We start from the raw sequence: 25,434 nt of genomic DNA on the forward strand, positions 1-25,434 counted from the left end.
TGTTCCTGTGCAACCTGTGCTAGATTCTATGGTCCTGCTCTGGCATGGGAGTTGGACTGGGTGATGTCCAGAGGTCCCTTCCAAACCCCTAACATCCTGGGATCCTGTATTGGGGTACATGGCTTAACACCAGCTTTGGCAGAGTTGGAGAATGGTTGGCTTTGATGATCTTGAAGGTCTTTTCCAACCAAAATGATTCTATGATTCTTGGATGTAGAGATGGACACCAGAGCAAGCTGTAAATTACTCTTGACAGTACAGTGAGTCTAGAGGACTTCAGTGAGTCAATGGAGATCTCGTTTCATCCCAATCAGTCTTTATGTCAAATGATTCATAACTGCAACTCCACTGCCTGCGAGAGGCAAGACGACTTGCCTAGCTGTGTGCTTCTCAAATGAGCTCAAGTGCCACTTCCAGTGGCACAAGAGATATGGACAGCACTATCAGAAGAAGTTAAGTCACTGCATGTGTGCAGCAACACAGTTAGATACAACTGCTTCCACCCCTACTTGAAAGGGTGGTGGATTTGCTGGAATTGTCTAGAAGCTTCCCAGTTCACCACCAGTTACTCCTTGGCCACACAACCAGTCTCTCCAAACCCAGTGACTTACCAGAAAGTAACAATTCCCACAGGGATTTACTCTGAAAACAAACAGACAAGCACCAAGCTCGTTTTTCTTTTTTTTTTTTTTTTTTAGTTTTTTTTCTGTGAGATTTATTGTTCTTTTGGGAGGCACAATGGCAATTGCAGCTTTGGCTCATTGTCTTATCCCTCCATCTACTATTAGTGTACACTTCAGGAGGTCTCTAATTTATCCCCATATCATAAAAGACGGACATGTGGCAGACAGGATCAGTTGCTGAAGAAGAGTTCAAGCAATACTTGCTTAGAAGAAGCTGCTATTTTAAGGCAGGTTTGGTGAAGGTTTGACAGGCAATTTCCTCAGGAAAGGGAAAGAATTTTGCCTACAGAAATACCTTAACTTTGATTGAAAAGAGGCTTTTTTAGAACAGACTTGATTAGTGTGAAATTACATCAGCATGGCACTTCCTTTAGTCAGAAAGGCATTACTGAGCCTGCTCTGTTGATAATTCAGACTTCTCAGGTCTTCCTTTACCTTGCAGGAATGGCTCAGAACGAAGGGAGGTGGTGTCACAGAAGTGAGGAGTTTCTCAGGGAACTAGTAGTTTGGGCAAGACTGCAGACCCCAGAATCTCTCAGGCTGTGTTCTCGATGATAAGAGCAATCCCTTGTCCACCTCCAATGCAAGCTGACCCAACGGCGTATTTCCCACCACGACGTCTGTAGGAAGAAGTAACAGTGGAAAGAAAATAGTTACCTTGATGCAACCCTCCCAGCTGTTGTCCTGATCCCATGGAAGGAAACCAGCTATCAACTAGGTACTACTGAAAATGATGGTTTAGAATCATAGAACTGTCACAGGGTTGGAAGAGACCTCAAGGATCACCCAGTTCCAACCCCCCAGCCATGGGCAGGGACACTTCACACTTAGGCTGGAAAAAAAAATGATTTGAGTTCCAACCATTAACAGAGATGGTCACTATTAAGCCATGTCTCTCAGCACCACAACCACAAAGGTTTGAACTCCACCACTGCCCTGAGCAGCCTCTACCAGGCCTTGACAAGCCTTTTGGGGAAGAAATTGTTCCTCGTGTCCAACCTAAACCTCCCCTGGTGCAACTCAAGGTCATTTCCTCTTGTTCTATCTCTTGTTCCTAGGAAAAAAAGAGACCAGCTCCCAAATGGCTTTAACCTCCTTCCAGGGAGCTGTACAGAGCAATGAGGTCTCCCCTCAGATTCTTTTTCTCCAGGCTGAACAACCCCAGATCCCACAGAAACTTTAGAATGTGAGTGTTCTTCTTTTTCTAGAAGAATACTATGAAGCCTCTAGTGAGGTTGAAATATTTCTGCAGAAGAGCAAGAAATTGCAGGTCTGAGCCCTTCCCAAGCTAAGAAATGTTGTTCTCAGGAACACAAAACAGCAAGGAACAACATTAGAGCATACTTGTGGTGCACTCTCAATACAGAGCAAAACTGGTGCAAGTAAAACATAATTTTATTGCCAAAGTAATTTTTAAAAGCTTTTCTACTGCCACACTCCAAGAAACAGTTTTCTGCAAGGTGCAGATTAACTGAGGCTTTTTGGCTGAATGCTAATAAAGTAAGTACAAGCAAAATGATACTCTGAGCTCTGCCCTGAGGGGCAGAACATTCTTATTAAAATGGTGCTAAGCATTTCAAGCAAGCCCAAAGAGTCAAAATTCCTGAAAACAGAATAAAGAAGGTTAGAGCCATATCTTCTAAAAGCACCATCAGGAAAAGAACAGACTTTGCATACAGGACATTTCAAAAGGAAACCTTCTGCTGACTACTGTGGGCTTGGATCAGATCTAGAGAAAGGATCAGGGGACTGGAGTACCTTTCCTATGAGGACAGGCTGAGAGAATTGGGGTTGTTTAGTTTGGAGAAGAGAAAGCTCCAAGGTGACCTTATTGTGGCCTCCCAGTATCTCAAATGGGCTACAAGAAAGCTGGGGAGGGACTTTTTAGGCTGTCAGGTAGTGACAGGACTGGGAGTAATGGATCCAAGCTAAAGGAGGGAAGATTTAGATTAGACGTTAGGAAGAAGTTCTTCACTATGAGGGTGGTGAGAGACTAGAACAGGTTGCCCAGGGAAGTGGTTGGAAGCCTCATCCCTGGAGGTTTTTAAGGCCAGGGTGGATGTGGCTCTGGACAACCTGCTCTAGTGTGAGATATCCCTGCCCATGGCAGGGGGGTTGGAACTGGATGATCCTTGAGGTCCTTCCAACCCTGACAATTCTGTGAAATAATCTTATTGTGGAGTATGAGGCTGCCTGCAGGACCTGTACTAAAGCACAGGGGTACCAAATTCACACAGGAAGGGGTACACTTCAGTGAGGAGAGCTTTAAGACAGTCAACTGGCTTAAAGGGCTAAGGACAGACCTTATCTCTCACTCTACCACTCTGTGAAAGCAGGTTGGGGCAAGGTAGGGATCAGTCTCCTGTCCCTAGTAACTGCAACAGGACAAGAGGAACAGCCTCAAGTTGCACCAGGAGAGGTTTAGGTTGGCCATGAGGAACAACTTCTTCCCCTAAAGGGCTGTCAAGGCCCAGACCAGGCTGCCCAAGGCAGTGGTGGAGTCCCCATTCTAGGGGAGGTTTCAAAGCCATGTAGCTGTGGTGCTGAGGGACATGGTTTAGTGGCAGTTAACTGTTCATGGTTTAACTGGATGTTAACTCTTTGACTTGGTTATCTGATGATCTTGAAGGTCTTTTCTATCCAAAACAACTCCATGGTTCTATGATTTTAGTCCCCCAGTAAAATCTTTGGCAGGCATAAATTCATCAGCAGTGCACTCGCTACCAGCAGCTATCAGCTACACACAAACCTTAATTCATGAACCAGATGGGCTGTGATCCGTGATCCTGAGGCAGCCAAAGGATGGCCTATGGCGATGGCACCTCCGTTGACATTGGTCTTCTCAGGGTCAAGGCCCAACACCTTCTCCACAGCAAGATACTGAGGTGCAAATGCCTCATTCACCTAAAACACAAAAGAAACAACACAGCTGTTCATGTCAGACCTTCCACACAAGCTTTCAGCAGCATCTGTGCACACAAGATGAAACAAGGTGTGCTTCCTCTCCAGGTCACAGCATCCCAGCATGGTGGGATCTCTCTGTGGAGGTCATCCAGTCCCACACCTCCACTAAAGCAGGGCACCCAACCCACAGCAGCTTGCCTAGGAGTACAATGACCAGGGTGGGGTGGAACCTCTCCACAGAAGGAGAATCCACAATCTCTCTGAGCAGCCTGCTCCACCCCTCCAGCACCCTCACAATGAAGAATTTTCTCCTCCTGTTCAGGTAGAACCTCCTTTGTCCAAGTTTGTGCCCATTGCCCTTGTCCTGTCCCTGGGCACCACTGACATGAGTCTGGCCCCAGCCTCTTGCCCCCCCCAGCCTTTCTCTCTTGCTGAGCATTGCTCAGATCCCCTCTGGGGCTGCTCTTCTCCAGGCTCAACAGCCTCAGGAGCTCTCAGCCTTTGCTCCTCACAGAGATGCTCCAGGGCCCCCCAGCATCTTTCTGAGCTGCTGATGGACTCTCTCCAGTAGTCTCCCTGTCTCTCTTGAGCTGGGGAGGCCAGAATGTGACCAAGAACTCCAGGTGTGGCCTCACAAGGTTAGAGTAGGTGGAGAGGACCTCCCTTGACTTGCTGACCACTCTTCTTCATGCACCCCAGAACACTATGTGCCTTCTTGGCCATGAAGACACATTGCTAGCTGAGGGTGAACTTGGTGTCCACCAGCACTCTCAGGTCCTTCTCCACAGATCTGCTTTCCAGCAGCTCTGCCTCTCAACTGTCCTGCTGCAGGAGGTTGTTCCTCCACAGGTCCAGCACCGCACACTTGCCCTTACTGAACTTTATGAGGTTTCTCTACCAAACTCTCCAGCCTGTCCAGGTCTCACTGAAAGGCAGCACAGCCTGAGGGGGTATCAGCCACTCCTCCCAGTTTGGTATCAGCAAATAGGCTGTGGATCCACTCTGCCCCTCCATCCAGACCATTTTGATTGAGAAAAATACTGAACATTTTGCTTATAAAAGCGTATCAGAGAACACAGAAACTGTCAGGGCAACCCAAATCCTTTTGGCACAGACACAAAGCAAGTATGTAGAATACAAACAAAGGAGTGAAATATTCTGGTGCAGTGTGCTCCTGAAGTGCCCACTGCTCTGAAAAAAAAGGTCTTGTTCACAGAGAAATGTGGAGAACTTCTAACATGAACAGTGCAGCCAACAGAGTCAAACCTCTTGTCACACGAGGGTATTTTTTCCCCCATGGAATGCTGTCATGCCATTTTCAGTTTCCATTGCCCAAGATTTTTGTCATGACTGTGCAGCCACATGATAGAAAGTAGATGGACAGGGGTCAGGCATGTGAGCTAAGGAGGTCGGCTCCAGAAACATCCACCTTGAGATCATGGCCTACAGGTATGAACAGAATGTTTCTGCTAAAAAGCTCAGGAGTAACCTCACTGCTCATGTTAAAACTCCTTACCTCTACCAAGTCCATATCCTTCAGGGTCAAGCCTGCTTTCTTCAGAACCTCAGTAATTGCCGGTACAGGGCCTGTTTGGAAATGTTTTATTACGTTAGTTAAGTAAAAACAAATACATAAAGGCTCATGAATACATTAGACAGCTTCATAAAGCCTCATCAAATCCACTCCTAAGAGCTTCTGCATAGCCTCTGAACTCTGCAAACAGCCTGGCTATCACCTGCTTTATTTGGTGGTGAGAGAAGTTCTGAATCTCAAAACTATTTGGCAATCTTCTCAACACACTGCTAGGGAAAGTCAACAAAGTCATCGCTGCTGCACAGCTATGTTGATACATACAAACAGAGTTCAAGTCAGGAGGGCTGACACTCCATAGCCAAGCAAGACAACTACATGACAGTTTTGAGGCATTCTCCTTCCCTTCTTACTTCAGGTCACTCTCTCCTCATAGCTTGCAGCCTCCAGATATACCCAAAAGGTAGGCTGTTCTGGATTTTGGTGGTCTTGTTCTGGTTAGTTCTTGTTTTGCTGATTCCCCAGAGGTCAAGACTGCGTCCAGTCTTGCTTTAGCAGCTTCAGAAATGCATCTTCAGCAACAAGCAGGGTGAAGGGACAGAGTGGAGCCTCAAGCAATTTGCTGATGGTACAGAACAGGGAGCAGTGGCTGACGCCCCTAAGACTGTGTTGCCGTTCAGTGAGACTTGGAAAGGCTGAGAGCTGGGTGGAGAGGAACCTCATGAAGTTCAACCAAGGCAAGTGTAGGGTCCTGAAGCTAGGGAGGAACAACCTCCTGCACCACTACAGGTAAGGAGGTGAGGTTCTGGGAGCAGCTCTGTGAAGAAGGACCTGGGTGTGCTGGTGGGCATCAAGTTCACCATGAGACAGCAACGTGCCCTCATGGGCCAGAAAGCCAATGGTGTCCTAGGGTACATTAAGAAGAGCGTGGCCATCAGGTTGAGGAACACTCTCCTCCCACTCTACTCTGCCCTTGCCAGGGCACATCTGGAGTCCCTAGTGAAGATCTGGGCTCTCCAGTTCAAGAGAGACAGGGAACTACTGAAGAGAGCGCAGCTGAGGCTACAAGGACGCTGACAGGAACTGGAGCATCTCTGTGAGGAGCAAAGGCTGAGAGCCCCTGGGGCTGTTGAGCCTGGAGAAGAGCAGCCCCAGAGGGGAGCTGAGCAATGCTCAGCAAGAGAGAAAGGCTGGGGGGAGCAGGAGGCTAGACTCTTGTCAGTGGTGCCCAGGGACAGGACAAGGGGCAGAAACTGGAATTGAGGAGGTTCCAGGAGGAGAAACTTTGGTGTGAGGATGCTGGAGGACTGGAGCAGGCTGCCCAGAGAGGTTGTGGAATCTCCTTCTGTGGAGAGCTTCCAATCCCCCTGGGCATTGTGCTGCTGCTGGGCAAGTTGCTGTGGGTGCCCTGCTTTAGCAGTGGGGTTAGACTGGGTGATCTCCAGAGGTCCCTTCTAACCCCTACCATGCAGTGATTCTGTGTTCTTCCAATAATTTACTTGAAAATTTTCTCATTAAAAAAAACCTACCAAAACCCCAAAAAATGTTTACTTGGACCCAGGTCCAGCCAGATGAAGCCAGCAAGATTTTTGTTTTTGAAGAGCATTAGAGAGTTTGGCAATAAAACTGTCCTCTGGAATAAATCTGACAGCTACAAATCAGTAAAATCCACTGGTGGAGATTAATCTCAAAGTACAGCTAGCTAAGAAAAGAGACACTCAAAAGGGTTAATGAAGTATGTGCTTGGAGGATAAAGATACTGATATGTTAAATGGTAGCTGACTGCTAAACAAAAAAGCCCCTAACCCTGAAACATTAACAACCCTAAATACCACCTCACCACCCAAAAATGGTGTTGACAACTCAGAGCTCAAAGAACAAACCCCATAAAAATAGGTAAGTGTCTGAACAGACAGAAAAGTTGGATGGCCTTAGTTCAAAGCTCAGTGGATTATTAGAAAGCCTTGGGGCAGCTTAATACCAGACTCTAAATGCAGCTCATTAGGGATGAGTCTTCACAGGGCTATTATTTGTGAGAGCAATGGGAAGGCCTCACTTGTACAATAGAAAGACCATTAATGACAGCCAAGCATACTTTTTTTCCCCTCTCAAATAAAGAATTCTCTCACCAAACATTGTGAAGCAGCACTCCCCATCACTATCAGTATGTGAAAGGGCAGTTGCTCGGTCTCAAATCCTGTTCTCAGATCTATTGCTGTCATGTCGATGAATCTCATCAGGCTTTTTCCACTTGCTGGGGACAAGCTGTGGTGTGAAGGAGTTTGGATCCTCACTGTTCCTCCATATGATTTATGAAGTTTTTAAACAAGCTAAAAGAGTTGCCTGACCTAGAATGAATGAGCTGATTTAGAAAGGGCAATGACAGCATGAAGTCTGGTGAAAAAAACCCTCCCTCCACATTTGCTTTGAAGGTTGTGTCAGTCAGATAGTCTGATCAGGAAAACAAACCTGACAATGCTTCATTTGCATCTCTACTGGCACATGGGACCAGGCAACAATGACTTCTCTGAGCAGAAAGGCCAGAAGGAAAAGCAGTGCTGGGACACAATGCTGTCTACAAACTGAAAGAAGGGGAAAGCCCTGACTGTCTGGGTTGGCTTTGAGGGTTTGTTTTCCTTAACAGCGACTTGATTAGGAAGCATAAAACATGGGACAAAGGAGGAAAGAGAAGCAGTTGGTTTACCAAAGTAACACCTGCAGAGATGTATCCTGAAACCTAATCCTAGACTGAGCAACTAAGCGATGAAAGGTGAACACATGGCCAGAGCTCCTGCAGCAAGAGGTGAGGAGGACAACTCATAGCTCCACATTTAACAGTGTGAATTCTTACAGAAAAATTCTCCTGGTTTGAGCTGGAGCAGAGCTAGCTCTGCTCAGTGCTGTGACTTCCCAGCTCAGTCTCTGCTCAGTGGGGCTCCTTCTGCAGCTCAGGGCAGATTGGCACAGCCAGGGGCTGATGGGGAGAGCTCCTGCCAAGGGCTGGCTGCCGAAAGGCTCTGCCTGAGACTTGCTCCTGTGCACACCAAGGGCACTGCCACAGCTTGTGCCACCCCATGGCAGGCAGGAAGGCAGAGTTGGCATCTGCAGGGAGGAGCAGACAGGACAGGTGACCCTCAACTGCCCAACAAGGGATTGCAGCCTATGGATGGCATCTTCAGGACAAAGCTGATGGATCCCCAGGGTCAAGCCTCTTCTTCACTGGCTGGTGTCCCACAAGGACTCTGTCTTCCATCCTGATCCATGTGTTCCTGAAACCAGTTCCAGAATTCAACTCCTGAATCCAGTCCAGCCTGGGACTTACCCAGTGCCTGCCCCCAGCGTCAGTGGTGCCAATGGTGCCATCACTGCCATCAGGGGGTGAGTTCTGTGTTGGTTTGTGTCTCTTTGTCTCTATTCCATGGCATTGTTCTACTTTCTATCCCAGCTGGTTTAGTTTCTTTGCCATCCCAGCAGTCTCTCTCTTTCTTCCCTTTTTCTTCCATTTGGGAAAGCAGAGGGGTTCACGGAGCCTCTGTCACTTGCCTGGTGGCCAGCCCAGCCATAACCCTTGAGAAAACTAAAATGAGTTTTAGGAGAGAAACCGGTTTTAAAAAACATGGAGAGAGTGGAATGGACTGAACAGTCCCTCAGCAACACAAATGTCTTCAGTGCTATGAGACTCAGGACACTATAGGCTTTCTTTCCTTCAGAACACCCATTTTATGTTGCTGGATGCTCTAAAATGTGCTTTATGAGGACTTACCAATGCCCATGATGGAAGGGTCACAGCCAGATGAGTGATAGGCTACAATTCTTGCCAGAGGAGTAAGGCTGTGCTTCTTCAGCGCTGCCTCACTGGCGATGATGACTGCACCAGCTCCATCACACACCCCCTTGCAGTAAGAGAGAAAAACATTCTTAGCAGAGAAAAACACCAACAAACCAAAAACCCTCTCTTTTTAAATTAAGTACGCTGCTCAGAAAACCCCCTTGAGTCCAAGGTACTCTTAACAGGTAACTGTATTGTTTACTCCAACCAACCACAACCTTTCACTCTTCTGTGGACTCTGAAAAGAAGTTGAATTAACTTTGATGTTTTAGGAAGGTGTTTTTGTTTTTTGGCCACTTAGAGTCCTCCTTGCACTGCAAATATTACACTGCAGGCTTTAAAGAACACTGTAAATATTGGATAACATAGAATCATAGAATCAGTTTGGTTGGAAAAAACCTTTAAGATCATCAAGGCCAACCATTAACCCAGCACTGCCAGGTCACCAGTGAACCATGGCCCCCAGCACCACAACCACACAGCTTTGAAACCCCTCCAGGGATGCAGACTCCACCACTGCCCTGGGCAGCCTCCTCCAGACTTCAACAACTTTTTGAGGAAGAAACTGTTCCTCATGTCCAACCTAAATATCCCCAGTGTAACAGGAGGACATTTCCTCTTGTCCTATTACTTTTTCCTTTGGAGAAGAGACCAACCGCTACCTGGCTCCAACCTCCTCTCAGGGAGCTGTACAGAGCCAGAAGGTCACCTCTTAGCCTCCTTTTCTCCAGGCTGAACAGCCCCAGCTCCTTCAGCTGCTCCTCCCCAGCCCTGTTCTCCAGGCCCTTCGCCACCTTCACTGCCCTTCTCTGGACATGCTCCATCCCCTCAATGTTCTTCTTGGAGTGAGGAGCCCAAAACTGAACCCAAGATTCCAGGTGCAGCCTCACCAGTGCCAAATACAGTGGGACAATCCCTGCTCTGGTCCTGCTGGCCACACTCCTGCTAATCCAAGCCAGGACACTGGTGGTTTCCTTGGCCACCTGGGCACATGCTGGCTCATCTTCAGCTGACTGTCCACCAGCACCCCCAGGTCCTTCTCTGCCAGGCAGCTTTCCAGCCACTCTGCCCCAGGCCTGGAGCGTTCACAGGGTTGTTGTGACCCCAGTGTAGGACATGGCACTTTGCCTTGTTGAACCTCATCTCGCTGGCCGTGGCTCATTGAACCAGCCTGGTTACATCCCTCTGTAGAGCTTCCCAATCCTCAAGTACACTGCTGGCTATCTTGGTGTCATCTGCAAACTTACTGTGGGTGCCTTGATCCCCTCATCCAGATGTTTGATAAAGATGCTGAAAGAGAACTGGCCCCAGCACTGATCCCTAGGGAGCACCACTTGTGACCAGCACAATGGTACAATACATGTTCTATTAGTTATAAAAGATACTTTACAGACTGACTGTGTCAATGGTCTGTTTTAGGCAGGAATTCAGATGATATGCTCACAGTGGCTCAAAGAACATTGATTAATTGTTTAACATAATGACTGTGAGAAAAACTGTCTGTAATGACTTAAGGACCCAGTCTACTCTGGGTAAGAGCAAAAAGCAGTTTGGACTAGAAAGGATACTAATTTTGCTACAAAGATGAGCAATAGCAGAGGCTTCACTGCTAATATAATACATGGCTTGTGAAGTAAATGTTTATTAATCACCTTCAAAAGGAAGCAGATGATTAATTCTAGACATCCACTTGTGGGAGCTTTAGGCTGATGACTAGGAAAAATTTTCCAGAGATTGAATAGAAAAGTGGTAGAATGTAAATAAATTACCACTGGATGTAAAAGGGAAAATAATGATAAGGTCTAAATAATCCCATTGGTCTGACTACTAACTGAAAGTTAGTTGTGTAAACTAACTCCTCCTCTTTTCAACTTCTTTGTCCTAGCTTACACTAGTGGGTGCTTTTGCTTGGCTGCTGCTGACCTTGGCTGCATTTCTGGTTGTGGATAAGTACTAACAAGTTACTGTCTGCTCTATCTCTCTCTCTTTGGGTTAGGGGAAAGGGAGCAGAGAGGGGGAAGCTGTTGGTATCCCCCTGGTTTTGTCCAGGGGGGTTCTTGTGTTATTTGTAAATTCCAAATATATGTAAATATTGTATATTTTGTACATATTAATTGCATTTTATATTTCTAGATTGCAGTTTTGCTTGTAAATATAGCTTCATTTGATTTCAACTGAGCTGGTCTGGCAAATTTTATTTGGGGGGGTTAAGTTCAACCCACCACACCACTGCAGATATCAACTGCAGAATTAATAGATGATGAGGAAGTGTCCATGCCTCAGTGACAACCCAGAGAAGCAAACTTTAGGATACAGGAGCAGACAGGATCATCTGCCATTCTGGTGCTGGAAGAGTCAATCAGGGGCAGTCAGCTGCAGAATGAGGAATCACTTTGGTCAGCAGACACCACTGACAGCCAAAGGTGGCTCAGTGCAACATGAACGCAGCACCAGTAACAGTGGAGAACCTCAGAGGTGTCACAACCCAGGGCTTTGACATACTCACTGAAGCATTCCCAGCTGTGACTGTTCCATTCTTTTTAAAGATAGCTGGGAGTTTTGCCAGTTGTTCCAGAGTGGTCTGGGGTTTTGGGTGCTCGTCCTTTTGCATAATTTCTGTCCCCTTCTTCGTTTTCACTTCAAGTGGTGCCATCTCAGCATTAAAGTAACCAGCATCTTGAGCTGCAAGCAGAAAGGAAAATAAAAGGACTCTGATAAAAATATCAGGAGGATTGCAATAATCCTGTCTTCATGTGTACAAAACTTTTGCTCTATTTTAACCAAGAGGTTTATTGTGTTTAAACAGGCTGTCTTAGGGTTGTTTGTTTTTTGAGAAACTGGGCAAAAAATTGACAAATATATTCTGAAACTTCTCCAAAAGGAAAGTGTTATTTCAGCTTTACATAACTGAACTACTCAGCTGCACTTAGCTGCCAATATTCAGGCAGCTGAAGGCTATGTTCTGTCTCCACGTTTATGTGAATGGGTAGATTTCAAGCCAAAGCAATTCCTGTCTCCAAAAAACTGAACCAAGACCCTCAGCTACTTCAAACTGTTCCACAAATCTTTAAAGGATTTAAAACTAAAGATCCTGGAGTTGCCATTTAGTTTTTCAACACATTCCACAAAATCTTCATCTTTCTTGATTATCCACAGGACTCCCTTTAGCGTGGAATAAGATGAATGGATGAGAAGAAACTTCTTTGCTGTGAGGGTGCTGGAGGCCTGAAGCAGGCTGGCCAGATGGGTCGTGGAGTCTGATCCTGAACAACCTGCTATGTATGCCCCTGGACTGGATGATGTCCAGAGGTGCCTTTCAACACACACTATGGTGGGATTCTATTAACTGGTTATAACAAACAAAAATACAAACAGCAAGGTAGAATCCTAGAAAGCAAGACAGAAGCACAAGCCTTTTCAGGGGCAAAGTTTCTAGCAAAGGCTCAAGGAATGGCAGGAATTAGCTAGAAGATCAGGAGGGAAAGTAACACACAACTCAGTTGTTACAAAAGCTCTGTCACTCCCATTGAAAAAACACAAAATCTTCAAGAGTAAAAGATCATAAAAAGCAACATCATTAGAATCTAAAACTATGCTTAGATCTTTGCTCCTTAAGTTCCCCTTTGGGTTGTAATGGATGTTGAAGTCCCAGAATGACCACTACATACTCTACTGGCTTTCGGCCTATCGTCCTCTTACAATCAATTTCACAGCAACCCAATGCCTCTATATTACAATAGAATCACAGAAGGTCTCTAAAGCTCATCCAGTCCAACACCCCTGCAGTCAGGAGGGACATCCCCAACCACAGCAGGCCGATCACAACCCCAAACAATCTCACCTGGAATGCTGCTAGAGATGGGGCATCTCCAACCTCTGGGTAACCTGGGACAGGGTCTCACCACCCTCAGTCTCAAACATTTCTTACTTCTCTCCATTCTCAGTCTCCCTCTTTTAATTTCAAACCATCAACCCTTGGCCTGTTACAACAGGCCCTCAGAAAAACTCTGTCCTCAGATTTCTTCTAGGCCCCTTGAAGTCCTGGAAGGCCACCAGAAGGTCTCCCTGGAGCCTTCTCTTCTGCAGGCTGCCCAAGCCCAACTCTCTCAGCCTGGAGCCTCCCAGCAGAGCCCTTCCAGCCCTGCCAGCATTGCTGTGGCCTCCTCTGGCCCTGCTCCACCAGCTCCCTGTCTGTGCTGTGCTGAGCACTCCAGAGCTGCCCCAGCACTGCAGGGGGGGTCTCAGCAGAGCACAGCAGAGGGGCAGAATCCCCTCCCTGCCCCTGCTGCCCACACTGCTGGGGATCAGCCCAGGACAGGGCTGGCTCTGGGCTGGCAGTGCTTGGTGCCAGCTCATGGCCAGCCCTGCACCCTCAGCATCCCCAAGGCCTTCTGCATAGGGCTGCTCTCCAGTCCTGCATCCCCCAGCCTGGATTGATACCAGGGTTGCCTCAATCCAGGTGAAGGACCTTGCACTTGCCCTGGTTGAACCTCATAAAGTTTACATGGTTCCACTTCTCAATTATGTCTTTGGTCATTCAAGCCACCCAGAGAATAGTTTAAACACAATCATCCCCTCTTCAGATTTCATCTCCTCTAACTGTTCAGGGGTTGTCAAATGGCATACGATTGCAAAAGAAAAAGGATTTAGATTTAGACCACGACATATCAGCTACTTAAAAACTTGCACCTCTGCTAAAAACTGACTGGTATCAGATTGGCACTTGTATTCCTAGATTTACTCACCAGCCTTGCACCTCTGCTGTGTTTTGAACGCGTAGCGGTCGCAGTCCTCTCGTGTGATGTTGTGTTTTGCTGCCAGGTTTTCAGCTGTAACTGCCATTGGTATCTTAACATGAGTGTCTGTTAGACCTTCCCACAGGGTGTCCTCCAACTGCACAGAGCATTATGGAAAGAAAATGGTAAAGCACAATAATATTAACATTTATTAATGAAACAGAATTATAGAATGGTCAGAGTTGGAAGGCACCTCCAAAGATCATCCAGTCCAACCCACTTTGCAGTCAGCAGGGACATCCTCAACTAGATCAGGTTGCTCAGAGCCTTGTCAAGCCTCATCATGAATATTTCCAGGGATGAGGCCCCCAACTACCTCACTGCACCTGTTGCAGTGATCCGCTATCCTCATGGTAGGATTTGTTCCCAACATCCAATCTAAATCTGCTCTGCTCTAGTTTGAAATGGTTGCCCTTCATCCTGTCACTGCAGGCCTCTGTAAACAGTCTCTCTCCATCCTTCTTGTAGGCCCCCTTCAGATACTGGAACATCCTAATTATTCAGCAGCCTCCTGGAAACTCACATCTATTTCCAAGTTTAAGTCAGGTGATCTCACTTGAGTTAAAGGTTTCTGTAGTTAAAACATTTCAGGTGAGAAAACACCCAAGCCTAACTTCACTTAACTTGATGGAGTTGAGTCTAGTTGGTAGCCAGTAACAAGTGGTGCTCCCCAGGACTCAGCATCAGGCCCAGTTCTGTTTAATATCTCTACTGAGTGTTGATCTGCTTGACGAAGAAGGACCTGGACTGGCTGGATCCACAGGGCAAGGTCACCGGAACGAAATTCAGCAATGCCAAGTGTGGGTCCCGCACTTGAGTCACAATACCACCATGAATGCTCCAGGCATGGGGCAGAGTGGATGGAAACTGCCCAGCAGAAAAGGACCTGGAGCTGTTGGTTGACAGCTGGCTGAACATGAGCCATTGTGTACCGAGGTGGCAAAGAAGGCCACCAGCATCCTGGGTTGAATCAGAAGCAGCACGGACATCAAAACTAGGTAAGTAACTGCCCTCCTGCCCTCCAGTGGTGAGGCCACACCTGGAATCCTGGGTTCAGCCTTGGGCTTCTCACTCCAAGCAGGACATTAAGGGGCTGGAGTGCGTCTAGAGAAGGACGACAAAGCTGGTGAAGAGTCTGGAGAATAGGGTTGGTGAGCAGCTGAGGGAACTGGGATTGAGCCTCAAGAGGAGGCTGAGGGGAGACCTAGCTCTCTACAAATCCCTGAAAGGAGGCTGAAGGCAGGTGGGGGTTGGTCTCTTCTCTCATCTAACAAGTTATAGGACAAGAGAAAATGATGTCAAACTGAACCAGGGGATGTTTAGGTTGGACATTATGAACGATTTCTTCCCGGAAAGAGTGGTTAAGCATTTGACCAGGGTGCCCAGAGTGGTGTTGGAGTTTCCATCCATGGAGGGACTCCAAAGCCGTGCAGATGTGGTGCTGAGGGACATGGGTTAGTGTTGATTTGGCAGTGTTAGGTTAATGGTTGGAACTGATCATCTTACAGGTATCTTCTCTAAATGATTCTGTAATTCTAATGTCTGAATATATTGGTAAAGTCTGAATATAGATCAATGCCTTGAACAACTAAACCTGGATCTAAGCTCCAGTATTTTCACTTGCAAGGATTTAGTGCCTACATGCCTGCTACTTTTACTGCATAAACATGACTTTTTTTCAGTGAGGGAAAAAAAAAAAAAAACAACAAGGAAGGAAAGGGAAAATACCAGACCTTGAGTTCTGCTCCTAATCGGGTTCCAAATCGAATGTTGCGAACTGCGTAAGGAGCCTGGCTCATATTCTCAGCTCCACCACAGAGGACAACTTCTGAATCATTGAGGCAAATCTCCTGTTCACATAAAAACAAAACAGATCTAGGATTTAATTTGCTGTTTTTGTAAGACACCTGTTTTAGAAAAGGACCTTGTCACTTAGCCGTACACTGAGCATGACATCAAGATCAGCCATGAGTATACTTAGGTAGAGTTTGTCCTTCTGTTGAGACTGAGGTCTGTCTCACTACATGTTCATTCTTCTTCCTTTCAGCAAGGAACGATTGGATCAGTGAGGGAGGAAGAGAACAGAGGTGCACACATATGACAGGTTGGAGGAGCAAAGCCTTTAAGCATCTGCAAGATTGTGTGGTTAGGTCCAGATGACTGAAGTTTGGGTTTTTTGAGCTCCCAAACTTCTGAAAAGGAACAGGAAAAAACCCTCAAAGCTTGAACCTAGACCTTCTGGCTCTAAAACAATGACACATCATGGCAGAAAACATCATCCAGGTAAACTGCCGAAGGAAAGCCTCAAAAAGCACCAGTTCATCAGTAGCAAAGTGCAGAGAACCTAAAGCCCCAAATTCTAAATGCACCCTCAGCGCACTAAAAAATCCTGCTTCCTGAAAATGGTTCTGGTCAGTGCTGTGACTTCCCAGCTCAGCCTCTGCTCACTGAGGCACTTTCTGCAGTTCAGGGCAGGTTGGCACAGCCAGGGGCTGCTCCCAGCAGTGACCACACTGATGGGGAGAGCTCCTGCAAAGGGCTGGCTGCAGAAAGGCTCTGCCTGAGACTTGCTCCTGGGCACACCAAGGGCAATGCCACAGCTTGTGCCACACCTCGGAGGTAGGAAGGCAGAGGTGGCAGCTGTGGGGAGGAGCAGACAGGAGAGGTGACCCTCAACTGCCCAAGAAGGGATTGCAGCCCATGGATGGCATCTTCAGGAGCAAGCTGAGGGATCCCCAGGGTCAAACCTCTTCTTCACTGGCTGGTGTCCCAGGAAGACTCTGTCCCTTCTGTCTTCCATCTTGACCCATGAGTTCCTGAATCCAGTTCTTGAATCTAGTTCCCATCTGCTGCTGAGTCCAGTCTGGGACTTACCCAGTGCTTGTCCCCCAGCATCAGAGATGCCAATGGTGCCATCATTGCCATGATGGGTTGGGTTCCACATTGATTTGTGCCTTCTTGTCTCTATTTCATGACATTGTTCTCCTTTCCATCTCAGCTGGTTTAATTTCTTTCCCATTCCAACAATGTCTCTCCTTCTTCCCTTTCTCTTCCCTTTGGGAAGACAGATGGGTTTGTAAAGTGCAACTGTCACTTTCCTGATGGCCAGCTCAGACCTGACCCTTGACAGACAGTCACTTGTAACATATATTTGAGATGATTAGTTAGTAATTATTATGATTCATTTGTACAGTACATACTGAGATGCTTCCTGTAGCTACTACAAATTTTGTGTACACTTGAGCAGTTCAGAAGAGAAGCTGCAGCTCTGTTGTGCACCAGAAAAGAAGAGAAACATTAGCTGCAGTGATGAAACACCACCTCTGGAGCAGACCTCAAGACCACACTTTGGATCTGAGTGGCCAAATTCTCCAACAGATTTTTTTCAGTGTAGATCAAAGTGCGGAAAAGCTTTGTAGAAACTCATTAGAAAAACAGAACAGTGGGAGCTAAAAATCCACGTCAGGGCTCATCCCAAACACCAAGTACACATTTCTACACCCATCTTTTCTCTCATGTTAAAGTCTGATAAGGGTTACAACTAACAGAGCGGAAAAAGGAACTTTGTACCTGACACCCAGTGGCAATGGACTGGAAACCAGAGCCACAGAGTCTGTTGACAGTGAGGGCCGGAACTGGGACAGGAACTCCCACGCGTAAACCAACATGGCGTGCAATGTAGATGGCGTCTGAGGCGGTCTGTGGAGAGAACAAAGCGGAGGTTTTGCTACACTCCAGTATCTCCAGGAAGTGAAAGTCTGGATTGGAAGTCAGTGCTACTGCATCACAGTGTATGTTCAACAGAAATCCTGAGCCCCAGGAATAGCTTCATAAACACATCTTACTATATGACCAAAAAGGACCAATGTCTTAACACAGTAACACAAAATCATTTTGGTTGAAAAAGACCTTTAGGTTCATCAAGTCCAACCATTAACCCAGCACTGCCAGGTCACTTCTAAACCATGTCCCTCAGCACCGCAACTACATGGCTTTTAAACTCCTCCAGGAACAGGGATTCAACCACCTCCTCCCCTGAGGAGCCTGTTTCAGTGTTTGAGAACCCTTTTAGTGAAAAAGTTTCTTGTAAAGTCCAATCAAAACCTCCCCTGGTGTGACTTGAGGCCATTTCCTCTTGTCCTATTGCTTGTTCCTTGGAAGAAGAGACCAACCCCCACCCCATTCCAACCTGCTCTGAGGAAGTTGTAGAGAGCCAAGTCTCCCCTCAGCCCCCTTATCTCCAGGCTTAACAACCTCAGTCCCCTCTGCTGCTCCTCACAAGACTTGTGCTCTAGAGTCTTCACTAGTTTTGTTCTTCTACTTTAGACAGAAAAAGGGAGATCTAGACTAGATAGGAAGAAATGGGTGGTGAGACATTGACCCAGGCTGCCCAGAGAGGTGGGACATGCTCCATCCTTGGCAACATTCCAAGCTGGGCAGGGCTCAGAGTAACTTGCTCTAACTGAAGATGTCCCAGCTGACTGTGGGAGGCTTGGACTAGATGACCTTTAAAGGTTGCTTCCAATTGAAACCACTGTGATTGTACTCACCCATTTCACTTCTGGCCCTTTGGTTTACTCTTGGCTGCAAGGCAGGGGGAAATATCTATAGGGCAAGGAGATGACATAGGTAATTCCTGCCAAGTAAATTTTCCATGCTACCAACCTGGATGACATTGCCGACAACGACACTGTCAATGATCTCAGGAGAGATCTTGCCAGCAGCCAAGGCAGCTCGAGCAGCGTGTTCTGTCAGGTCAGTGGCTGTGAAGCCCTTCAACAAACCTCCATAGGTCCCGAAAGGAGTTCGCTTTGCTGCAACAATGAAGACACCTAAAAGAAAAGCAAGAGTTATCCAGACGGGCAGGGAAAGTAGGCAAAGTCAGCATTCAGGATGAAAAGCTGGGAAGATTGCAGAGGTACCTCTTTTCAACAAAGAATTTTCAAAACCAAACCAGGTATTTTGAATACTGGGTGGACACAAGAGGCTGTCACACCACAAAAGATGTCAAAAGGACAGGGCAGGCTCTTGTCAGTGGTGCCCAGTGATAGGACAAGGGACAAGAGGCACAAATCGGAACCCAGGAGGTTCCATGTGAACATGAGGAGAAAATTCTCTTCTGTGAGGGTGCTGGAGGCCTGGAGCAGGCTGCCCAGAGAGGTTGTGAAGTCTCTTCTGGAGAGCTTCCAAAACGTGGCCATTGTGGTTCTGGGCAAGCTGCTGCTGAGTACCTCTGCTTTAGCAGTGGGGTTGGACTGGATGATCTCCAAATGTCCCAACCAATCCCCACCATGTTGGGATCCTATGATCTAAACTGCATTAGCCATCAGTCTCCTAATTTTTGAGGAAGAAAACCCAGTTTTCAATAGCCAGGAGAACATGTGCAAACACATGTCTAGAAATACAGTGGCCAGAAGTGGTCTGTAAGAACTTCAGGTGTCTCTGAACCACACTCTGCCCCTACAGACTGCCTGTTGCAGCAGCTCTCTGCTTCTGTGCACAGAAACAAGTGAGAGGCAACCTGTGAACTTTCACCCAGTTGAACAACAGAGCTCACATGTCCCTTTTCTACAGCTGCCATGAAACATCCACGGTTATTTTGAGTACCACTGGAAGGATAAATATAGATCTAAGAATGAAAATGCCTCTTCATTGAGCCTCTCATGAATACTGTCCTCAGGTCCCGTGAGCCACATTCTCAGGGAGAGGGTGCTCCTCTGTCTCGTATGTATTTGGATCCCAGGCTGCTTGATTTATAGAAAACGACTTTCCAAACTGGTGAAGGTCAAGCTTGCACCACTAACAAGGACTTGAACGCAATGTTGAGATCTGAAACAGGCAATGAACATGCTCAGAACATCCTCTGGGAAAGAGCCTGAAGCAGACTAAGCAAAAATTGCAGCTAAAGGTGTAGATAAAGGTGAATGCAAAAGGTGCAGATAAAGGTGAATGCAAAAACCAATGTGGCTTTCACAGAACTATTTGTTTGGAAAAGACCTTCAAGACCCAGCACTGCCACTAAACCACATCCCTCAGCACGACACGGCTTTGAAATACCTCCAGGCATGAGGACTCCACCACAGTTCTGAGCAGCCTTGTCCAGGCCTTGGCAACCCTTCTGGGGAAAAAAAGTGTTCCTAATGTCCAACCTAAACCTCCCTCGGCACAACTTGAGGCCATTTCCTCTTGTCCTGTCATTTGTTCCTTGGAGAGGAGACCGAAACCCACCTGTCTCCAACCTCCTTTCAGGGACCTGGAGAGAACCAGAAGGTCTCCCCTCAGCCTCCTTCTCTCCAGGCTGAACAACTCACAGAATCAAAGAATCACAGAATGTTAGGGGTTGAAAGAGACCTCAAAAGCTCCTCCAGTCCAACCACCCTGCCACAGCAGGATCACCTAGAGCAGATCATACAGGAACACATCCAGGCAGGTTTTGAAAGGGAGACTTCACAAACCCCCTCGGCAGCCTGTTGCAGTGTTCCATCACTCTCATAGTGAAAAAAAATTTCCTCATGTTTACATGGAACAACTCCAGGTCCCTCAGCTGCTCCTCAGCAGACCTGTTCTCCAGACCCTTCATTACCCTTTTCTGGAGACACTCCAGCCCCTCAGTGTCCTTCTTGGAGGGAGGGGCCCGAAACTGAACCCAGGATTCAAGCTGTGGCCTCACCAGCACCCAGTACAGGGAGACAATTCTTGCCCTAGTCCTGCTGGCCACACTATTGCTCATCCAAGCCACGATCCTGTTGGCCGTCTTGGCAACATGCTAGCTCATCTTCAGTGGCTGCTGACCAACACCCCCAGGTCCTTTTCCACCAGGAAAGCCATGAAGATAACAACACAGAGGAACATCCTCAAACCCTGATGCTGCCTGTGGGCTTCTTTCTGGGATATCATAGAATAGAATCATAGAATCATAGAATCAAGAAGGCTGGAAGAGACCTCAAAGATCATCGAGTCCAACCTGTCACCCTAAACCTCATGACCATCTAAACCATGGCACCAAGTGCCACGTCCAATCCCCTCTTGAACACCTCCAGGGATGGTGACTCCACCACCTCCCTGGGCAGCCCATTCCAATGGCCAACCACTCTCTCTGTGAAGAACTTTCTCCTCACCTCCAGCCTGAACCTCCCCTGGTGCAGCTTGAGACTGTGTCCTCTTGTTCTGGTGCCGGTTGCCTGGGAGAAGAGATCAAACCCCCCTCCTGGCTACAACCTCCCTTCAGGTAGTTGTAGACAGCAATGAGGTCTCCCCTGAGCCTCCTCCTCTCCAGGCTAAACAGTCCCAGCTCCCTCAGCCTCTCCTCATAGGGCTTGTGCTCAAGGCCTCTCCCCAGCCTCGTTGCCCTTCTCTGGACATGCTCCAGCAATTCAACATCTTTCCTAAACTGAGGGGCCCAGAACTGGACACAGTACTCAAGGTGTGGCCTCTACTGACCAAACAGTTTTTACTTTGGTATTAAGTATTTTCTTCAAAAAAAGCTGCAAAAACCCTGACACCAGGTGCGAACCCCTATAAGGTTTCTTAACAGAGGTGAGGATGCTTTAACTGATTTGTATTTGTGGAAAACAAAGAGTTTTCAACACAGCCACTGCAGAATTTGTTCAAGTAACAGATTTAAATTTTGACCACTAATTTGTATTTGTCTATCCAAAACGTAACAATAATTCAGGAGATGTTGTTTGAGTCCCATTAAATGTTAATAACACTTGCAAAACCAGACCCTTTAGCTCTTTTATGCACAATCTCATGTTCCCAAACTTATCTCCCCTGCAGCAAAGCAGGTCTTGCCACCACTCCTCCTGCCCCTTGGATTTCTGTCCCCCTGTCTCCTCCAAAACTGCACCAACAAGGCTTTGCTGGGGACCTGACCAAGCTAAAAACACTTGTTCTCCACCTTTTTGGCCAGCTTGCTGGTAATCCACATTATCTGCTGGATCACATGCATACTACTGACTTACAAACAAACACTCTGGGGGTGAGGATGGAACTTTGCCCTTAAGCCTCCGTTTCGCAATATCAATTCTCTCTCTTACATCAAGGCTGTTCCAGAACTGCAGGACCAGAACATAAACCTGAGCAGATCACACAACTGCAAGAGCTGAAGACTAACCCGGAGTCAGTAGGAAACGAGGGGTTAATTTTAATTTGGATCAGCTCACCTTCTGGCTGCTCAATGAAACATAATTGCAGGCATTAAAACATAAATCCCTCTACAGAATTTCAGGAGGAGTAACAAGGGGTAGCTGAAGTCCTAACTCTCCATTGCAACATGGAGAGTGTAACACTCTCCGGTGTGCAACATGACCAAGACAAGACTTGGATAGTCTCTGCAGTTTTCCAAGGTGATCGACATTGGGTGACAGCAGAATGCTTCCAAATGGATAAGGATATGGAAATTCTGGGGGTTAGAAAGTAAAGGTCACTCTGAATCTTTATCAAACACTCAATTCAAGACATCATTTGATCTCATTTGGTTAAACACTTGCTGCCAAACAGGGATCTGCTAGCACAGGTCTGAAACATCCTCATACTTTCAAAAATTTCTCACATTTCTCAAAAAGAATGAAAATATTTCTTCCTCAGATCCTATTTTTAATGCCTAAACACCTTGCCCTAAACAAGCAAGAGGAGTATATAAAAAAATATCCTGTCAAGAGAAAAAGCAAGATCCTGAAACAGACACAGAAAATTAACATCAAACAAGTATGGGCAAAGCTGTCTGCATTATCCAGCTCAGCAGAGCAAAACAGAATTACTGCAACACTGACCAGACAGGCTTTGGGCACTGAAAGTCCAAACTGTGACTTACAGGTATGCTATTATTTAGGTATGATATTATTTAAGTAGCAAAGCATTGCCAAACAGATAAAAATGCCCACTTAGATACATTTCAGCTTTGTTTTTAAGCAAGAGTAGGCATTAAAAGCTGCATTTATCTCATTTTTAAGAGACACATAAAGCATAAATTATTTCTTCACACAAAACACTTAGAAAGAAGCTATTCTGCACTGTTAGTGCTAGAACAGGTAGGGGCTGGATGTGACAGAAGAAACTTTGTCACTGACACCTGAAGTGCCGCTCCAAGTAACACGGCCAGTTATCAGACATACATATGCACCCTTTTACAGGTTTGTCTGTACCACAACTAACTTAAGCACTACGGAAAGTCAAATAGTGCCCAAAGCCCAGGGGCTTGCGACCTTTCCCACCCCTACAGCTCAGTGCTTATGGAAACGTCGCCTTTATTTCCAGCATTTGTCACACGGATGGCTCAGAGAGCCGAGACGAAATCCCACCCAGGAGAGCCAGGAACGGCTTTAGAGGCTCCCCTTTGGCTTTTCTGACGGACAACACAAGTTTATGGGTCTCTAAAACCGGGCTGCCCCTCAGGGCCTGCCATGGCTGTCACCTTTCCCTCACACCCGGCCCCCCCGGACTGCCCTCCCGGAGCCAACCCGGGCCTAGCTGCCCCTCAGGGACCGGCCACCCCTGCTGAAAGGCCCCTTTATCCCCACTGCCCGGAGCGGGGAAGCCGCCTGCCCCGCCGGGGCTGACCGGAGTCTCACCCCGCAGCAACGCCATGTCCGCTCCCCTCCGCCGTCCACCGATCCCAGCCACTCACCCGCCGCACATTCGCCACGCCGAGGGCGGAGCGGGCAGGGAAGCGCAGGCGCCGTTTGTCATCCTAAATACATGTTTTTAAAAAATTAAATAAATGCCTTTAAAAATTACTAAATTACTAAAACTATTTCACTTTTACTTGGTTACATTTCTCTTCCCTGGCCCTGTGCCTGGAAACGGCGGTGCGGGTTTTGGCGAATCTGCGAGCGGGAGGTGCGGCTCGGCTTTGGCAGCAGCGAAGGCGGGAAACTGGAGTCCGCTCCGACCCTCACGTCCCTGCCGGCGCCTGCCCGAGTCCCGCAGCAGCGAGGAGGGAGCTTGTGCGGGGCGAGTCATAGAGTCTTAGAAAAGTTTTGGTTGGAAAAGGCCTCTAAGACCCACTAAGAGACCAGAGGGGAGCTCCTCACCGTCGGTGCGGGGAACTCACTTACCTGAGAGCCTCTGCTGGGGGTTTCATGGAGGTTTGCAGGGCTCAGTGGCTTAACAGATCATGGTGGGCACAGCGCAGCCACTAACCCCAAGAGTTACCCTTTCTGGGGTTGGATGGAGAAGAGTGAGCACTGTCTTGTATAGGGCACACCTCAAACCCTGCGTTAAGTTTACAAGCCCTGTGAGGAGAGGCTGAGGGAGCTGGGGGTGTTCAGCCTGGAGGAGGCTCAGGGCAGACCTCATTGCTGTCTACAACTACCTGAGGGGAGGTTGCAGCCAGGTGGGGGTTGGTCTCTTCTCCCAGGCAACAGTGACAGAAGGAGAGGACACAGTCTCAAGCTGTGCCAGGGGAGGTTTAGGTTGGGTGTGAGGAAAAAAATCTTTATAGAAAGAAGAGATTGGCCACTGGAATGTGCTGCCTGGGGAGGTGGTAGAGTCAACATCCCTGGAAGTGTTTAAAATAAGGCTGGGTAAGGAACTTGGTGCCATGGTTTAGTTGATCAGATGGTGTTGGGTGATAGGTTGGACTGGATGATCTTGAAGGTCTTTTCCAACCTGGTTAATTCTGTGTGATTCTGTGTGTGAAGTTTTGGGCCCCTCACTCCGAGAAGGGCACTGAGGAGCTGGAGCAGGTCCAGAGAAAGGCAACAAAGCTGGGAAAGGGTCTGGAGAAGAGGGCTGGGGAGGAGCAGCTGAGGGACCTGGGGATGTTCAGCCTGGAGGAAAGGAGGCTGAGGGGAGACCTTCTGGCTCTCAACAGCTCCCTGAGAGGAGGTTGGAGCCAGGTGGGGGTTGGTCTCTTCTCCCATCTAACAAGTTATAGGACAAGAAGAAATGGCCTCAAGTTGCTCCAGGGGAGGTTTACATTGGACATGAAGAACAATTTGTTCCTCAAAAGGGTTGTCAAGGCCTGGACCAGGCTGTGGTGGAGTCCCCATCCCTGGAGCCATGTAGCCACATAGCTGTGGTGCTGAGGGCCATGGTTTATTGGCGACCAGACAGTGCTGGGTTAACAGTTGGCTTTGATGAGCTTAAAGGTCTCTTCCCATCTAAATGATTCTATGATTCCATGAGTAGGACTTGCCTCCTAGTCTGCTCCATGAACCCATTCATTGCAACCTCGTGGCTGTGTGTTGAGGATGCACAAAACCCACCTTCCAAACTTCCAGGGTTGAAAAATGCATGTTGAGGTAAGATTTATGTTCATTAAAACTTCAGTGGGACAATTCAGACTTTGATGGAAGACAGGAGGATCAGTACAGTAGTCAGGACGAGGGTTTTATTTCATATACAGATAAAAGTTCCTCTTTGTCTTCATTGATGCAATTTTAAATTTTATAGATTTTCTATGAGGAAAGGTCTTATGAGGAATGGTTGAGGAAACTGGTGTTGTTTAGTCTTCAGAAGAGGAGGCTGAGAGAAGATCTCACAGAATCACAGAAACATTCAGGTTGGAAAAGACCCTCAGGATCACCAAGTCCAACTCAGAACACTGCTCTGCAAAGTTCGCCCCTAAGCCATATCCTCAAGCACCACATCCAAACGACCTTTAAACACATCCAGAGTTGGTGACTCCACCACCTCCCTGGGCAGCCTGTTCCAGTGCCTGACCACTGTTTCTGTGAAGAAAGGTTT

The 25,434-nt window shown here is 47.4% G+C and overlaps 1 protein-coding gene across 1 annotated transcript; it reads right to left on the reverse strand.

The window, feature by feature from the left end:
* Window positions 1-712: 712 nt before the first annotated feature.
* On the reverse strand, window positions 713-23,706 carry ACAA2 (acetyl-CoA acyltransferase 2). Its single transcript, XM_054397657.1, has 11 exons — window positions 23,518-23,706; window positions 23,372-23,434; window positions 18,409-18,606; window positions 17,314-17,442; window positions 15,477-15,593; window positions 13,693-13,840; window positions 11,454-11,629; window positions 8,882-9,011; window positions 5,104-5,174; window positions 3,433-3,587; window positions 713-1,303 (listed from the first exon to the last, which is right to left on the reverse strand). The coding sequence occupies exons 1-11, from the start codon at window positions 23,704-23,706 to the stop codon at window positions 1,219-1,221; spliced, it is 1,461 nt and encodes a 486-aa protein (XP_054253632.1). The 3' UTR covers window positions 713-1,218.
* Between the last annotated feature and the right edge of the window lie 1,728 nt (window positions 23,707-25,434).

This window comes from Indicator indicator, chromosome Z (assembly GCF_027791375.1).
Source record: "Indicator indicator isolate 239-I01 chromosome Z, UM_Iind_1.1, whole genome shotgun sequence".
Classification (NCBI taxonomy): Eukaryota; Metazoa; Chordata; class Aves; order Piciformes; family Indicatoridae; genus Indicator; species Indicator indicator.

Excerpts from the sequence above, each read along its gene's own strand:
- ACAA2 (XM_054397657.1), bottom strand. The coding sequence starts at position 23,706 with ATGACTCGCCCCGCACAAGCTCCCTCCTCGCTGCTGCGGGACTCGGGC. Across the intron at positions 9,012-11,453 it reads TCACAGCTGGGAATGCTTCA|GGGGTGTGTGATGGAGCTGG; the intron begins GTGAGTATGTCA and ends TCTTACTGCAAG. Across the intron at positions 1,304-3,432 it reads CATCTGGTTCATGAATTAAG|ACGTCGTGGTGGGAAATACG; the intron begins GTTTGTGTGTAG and ends TTCTTCCTACAG.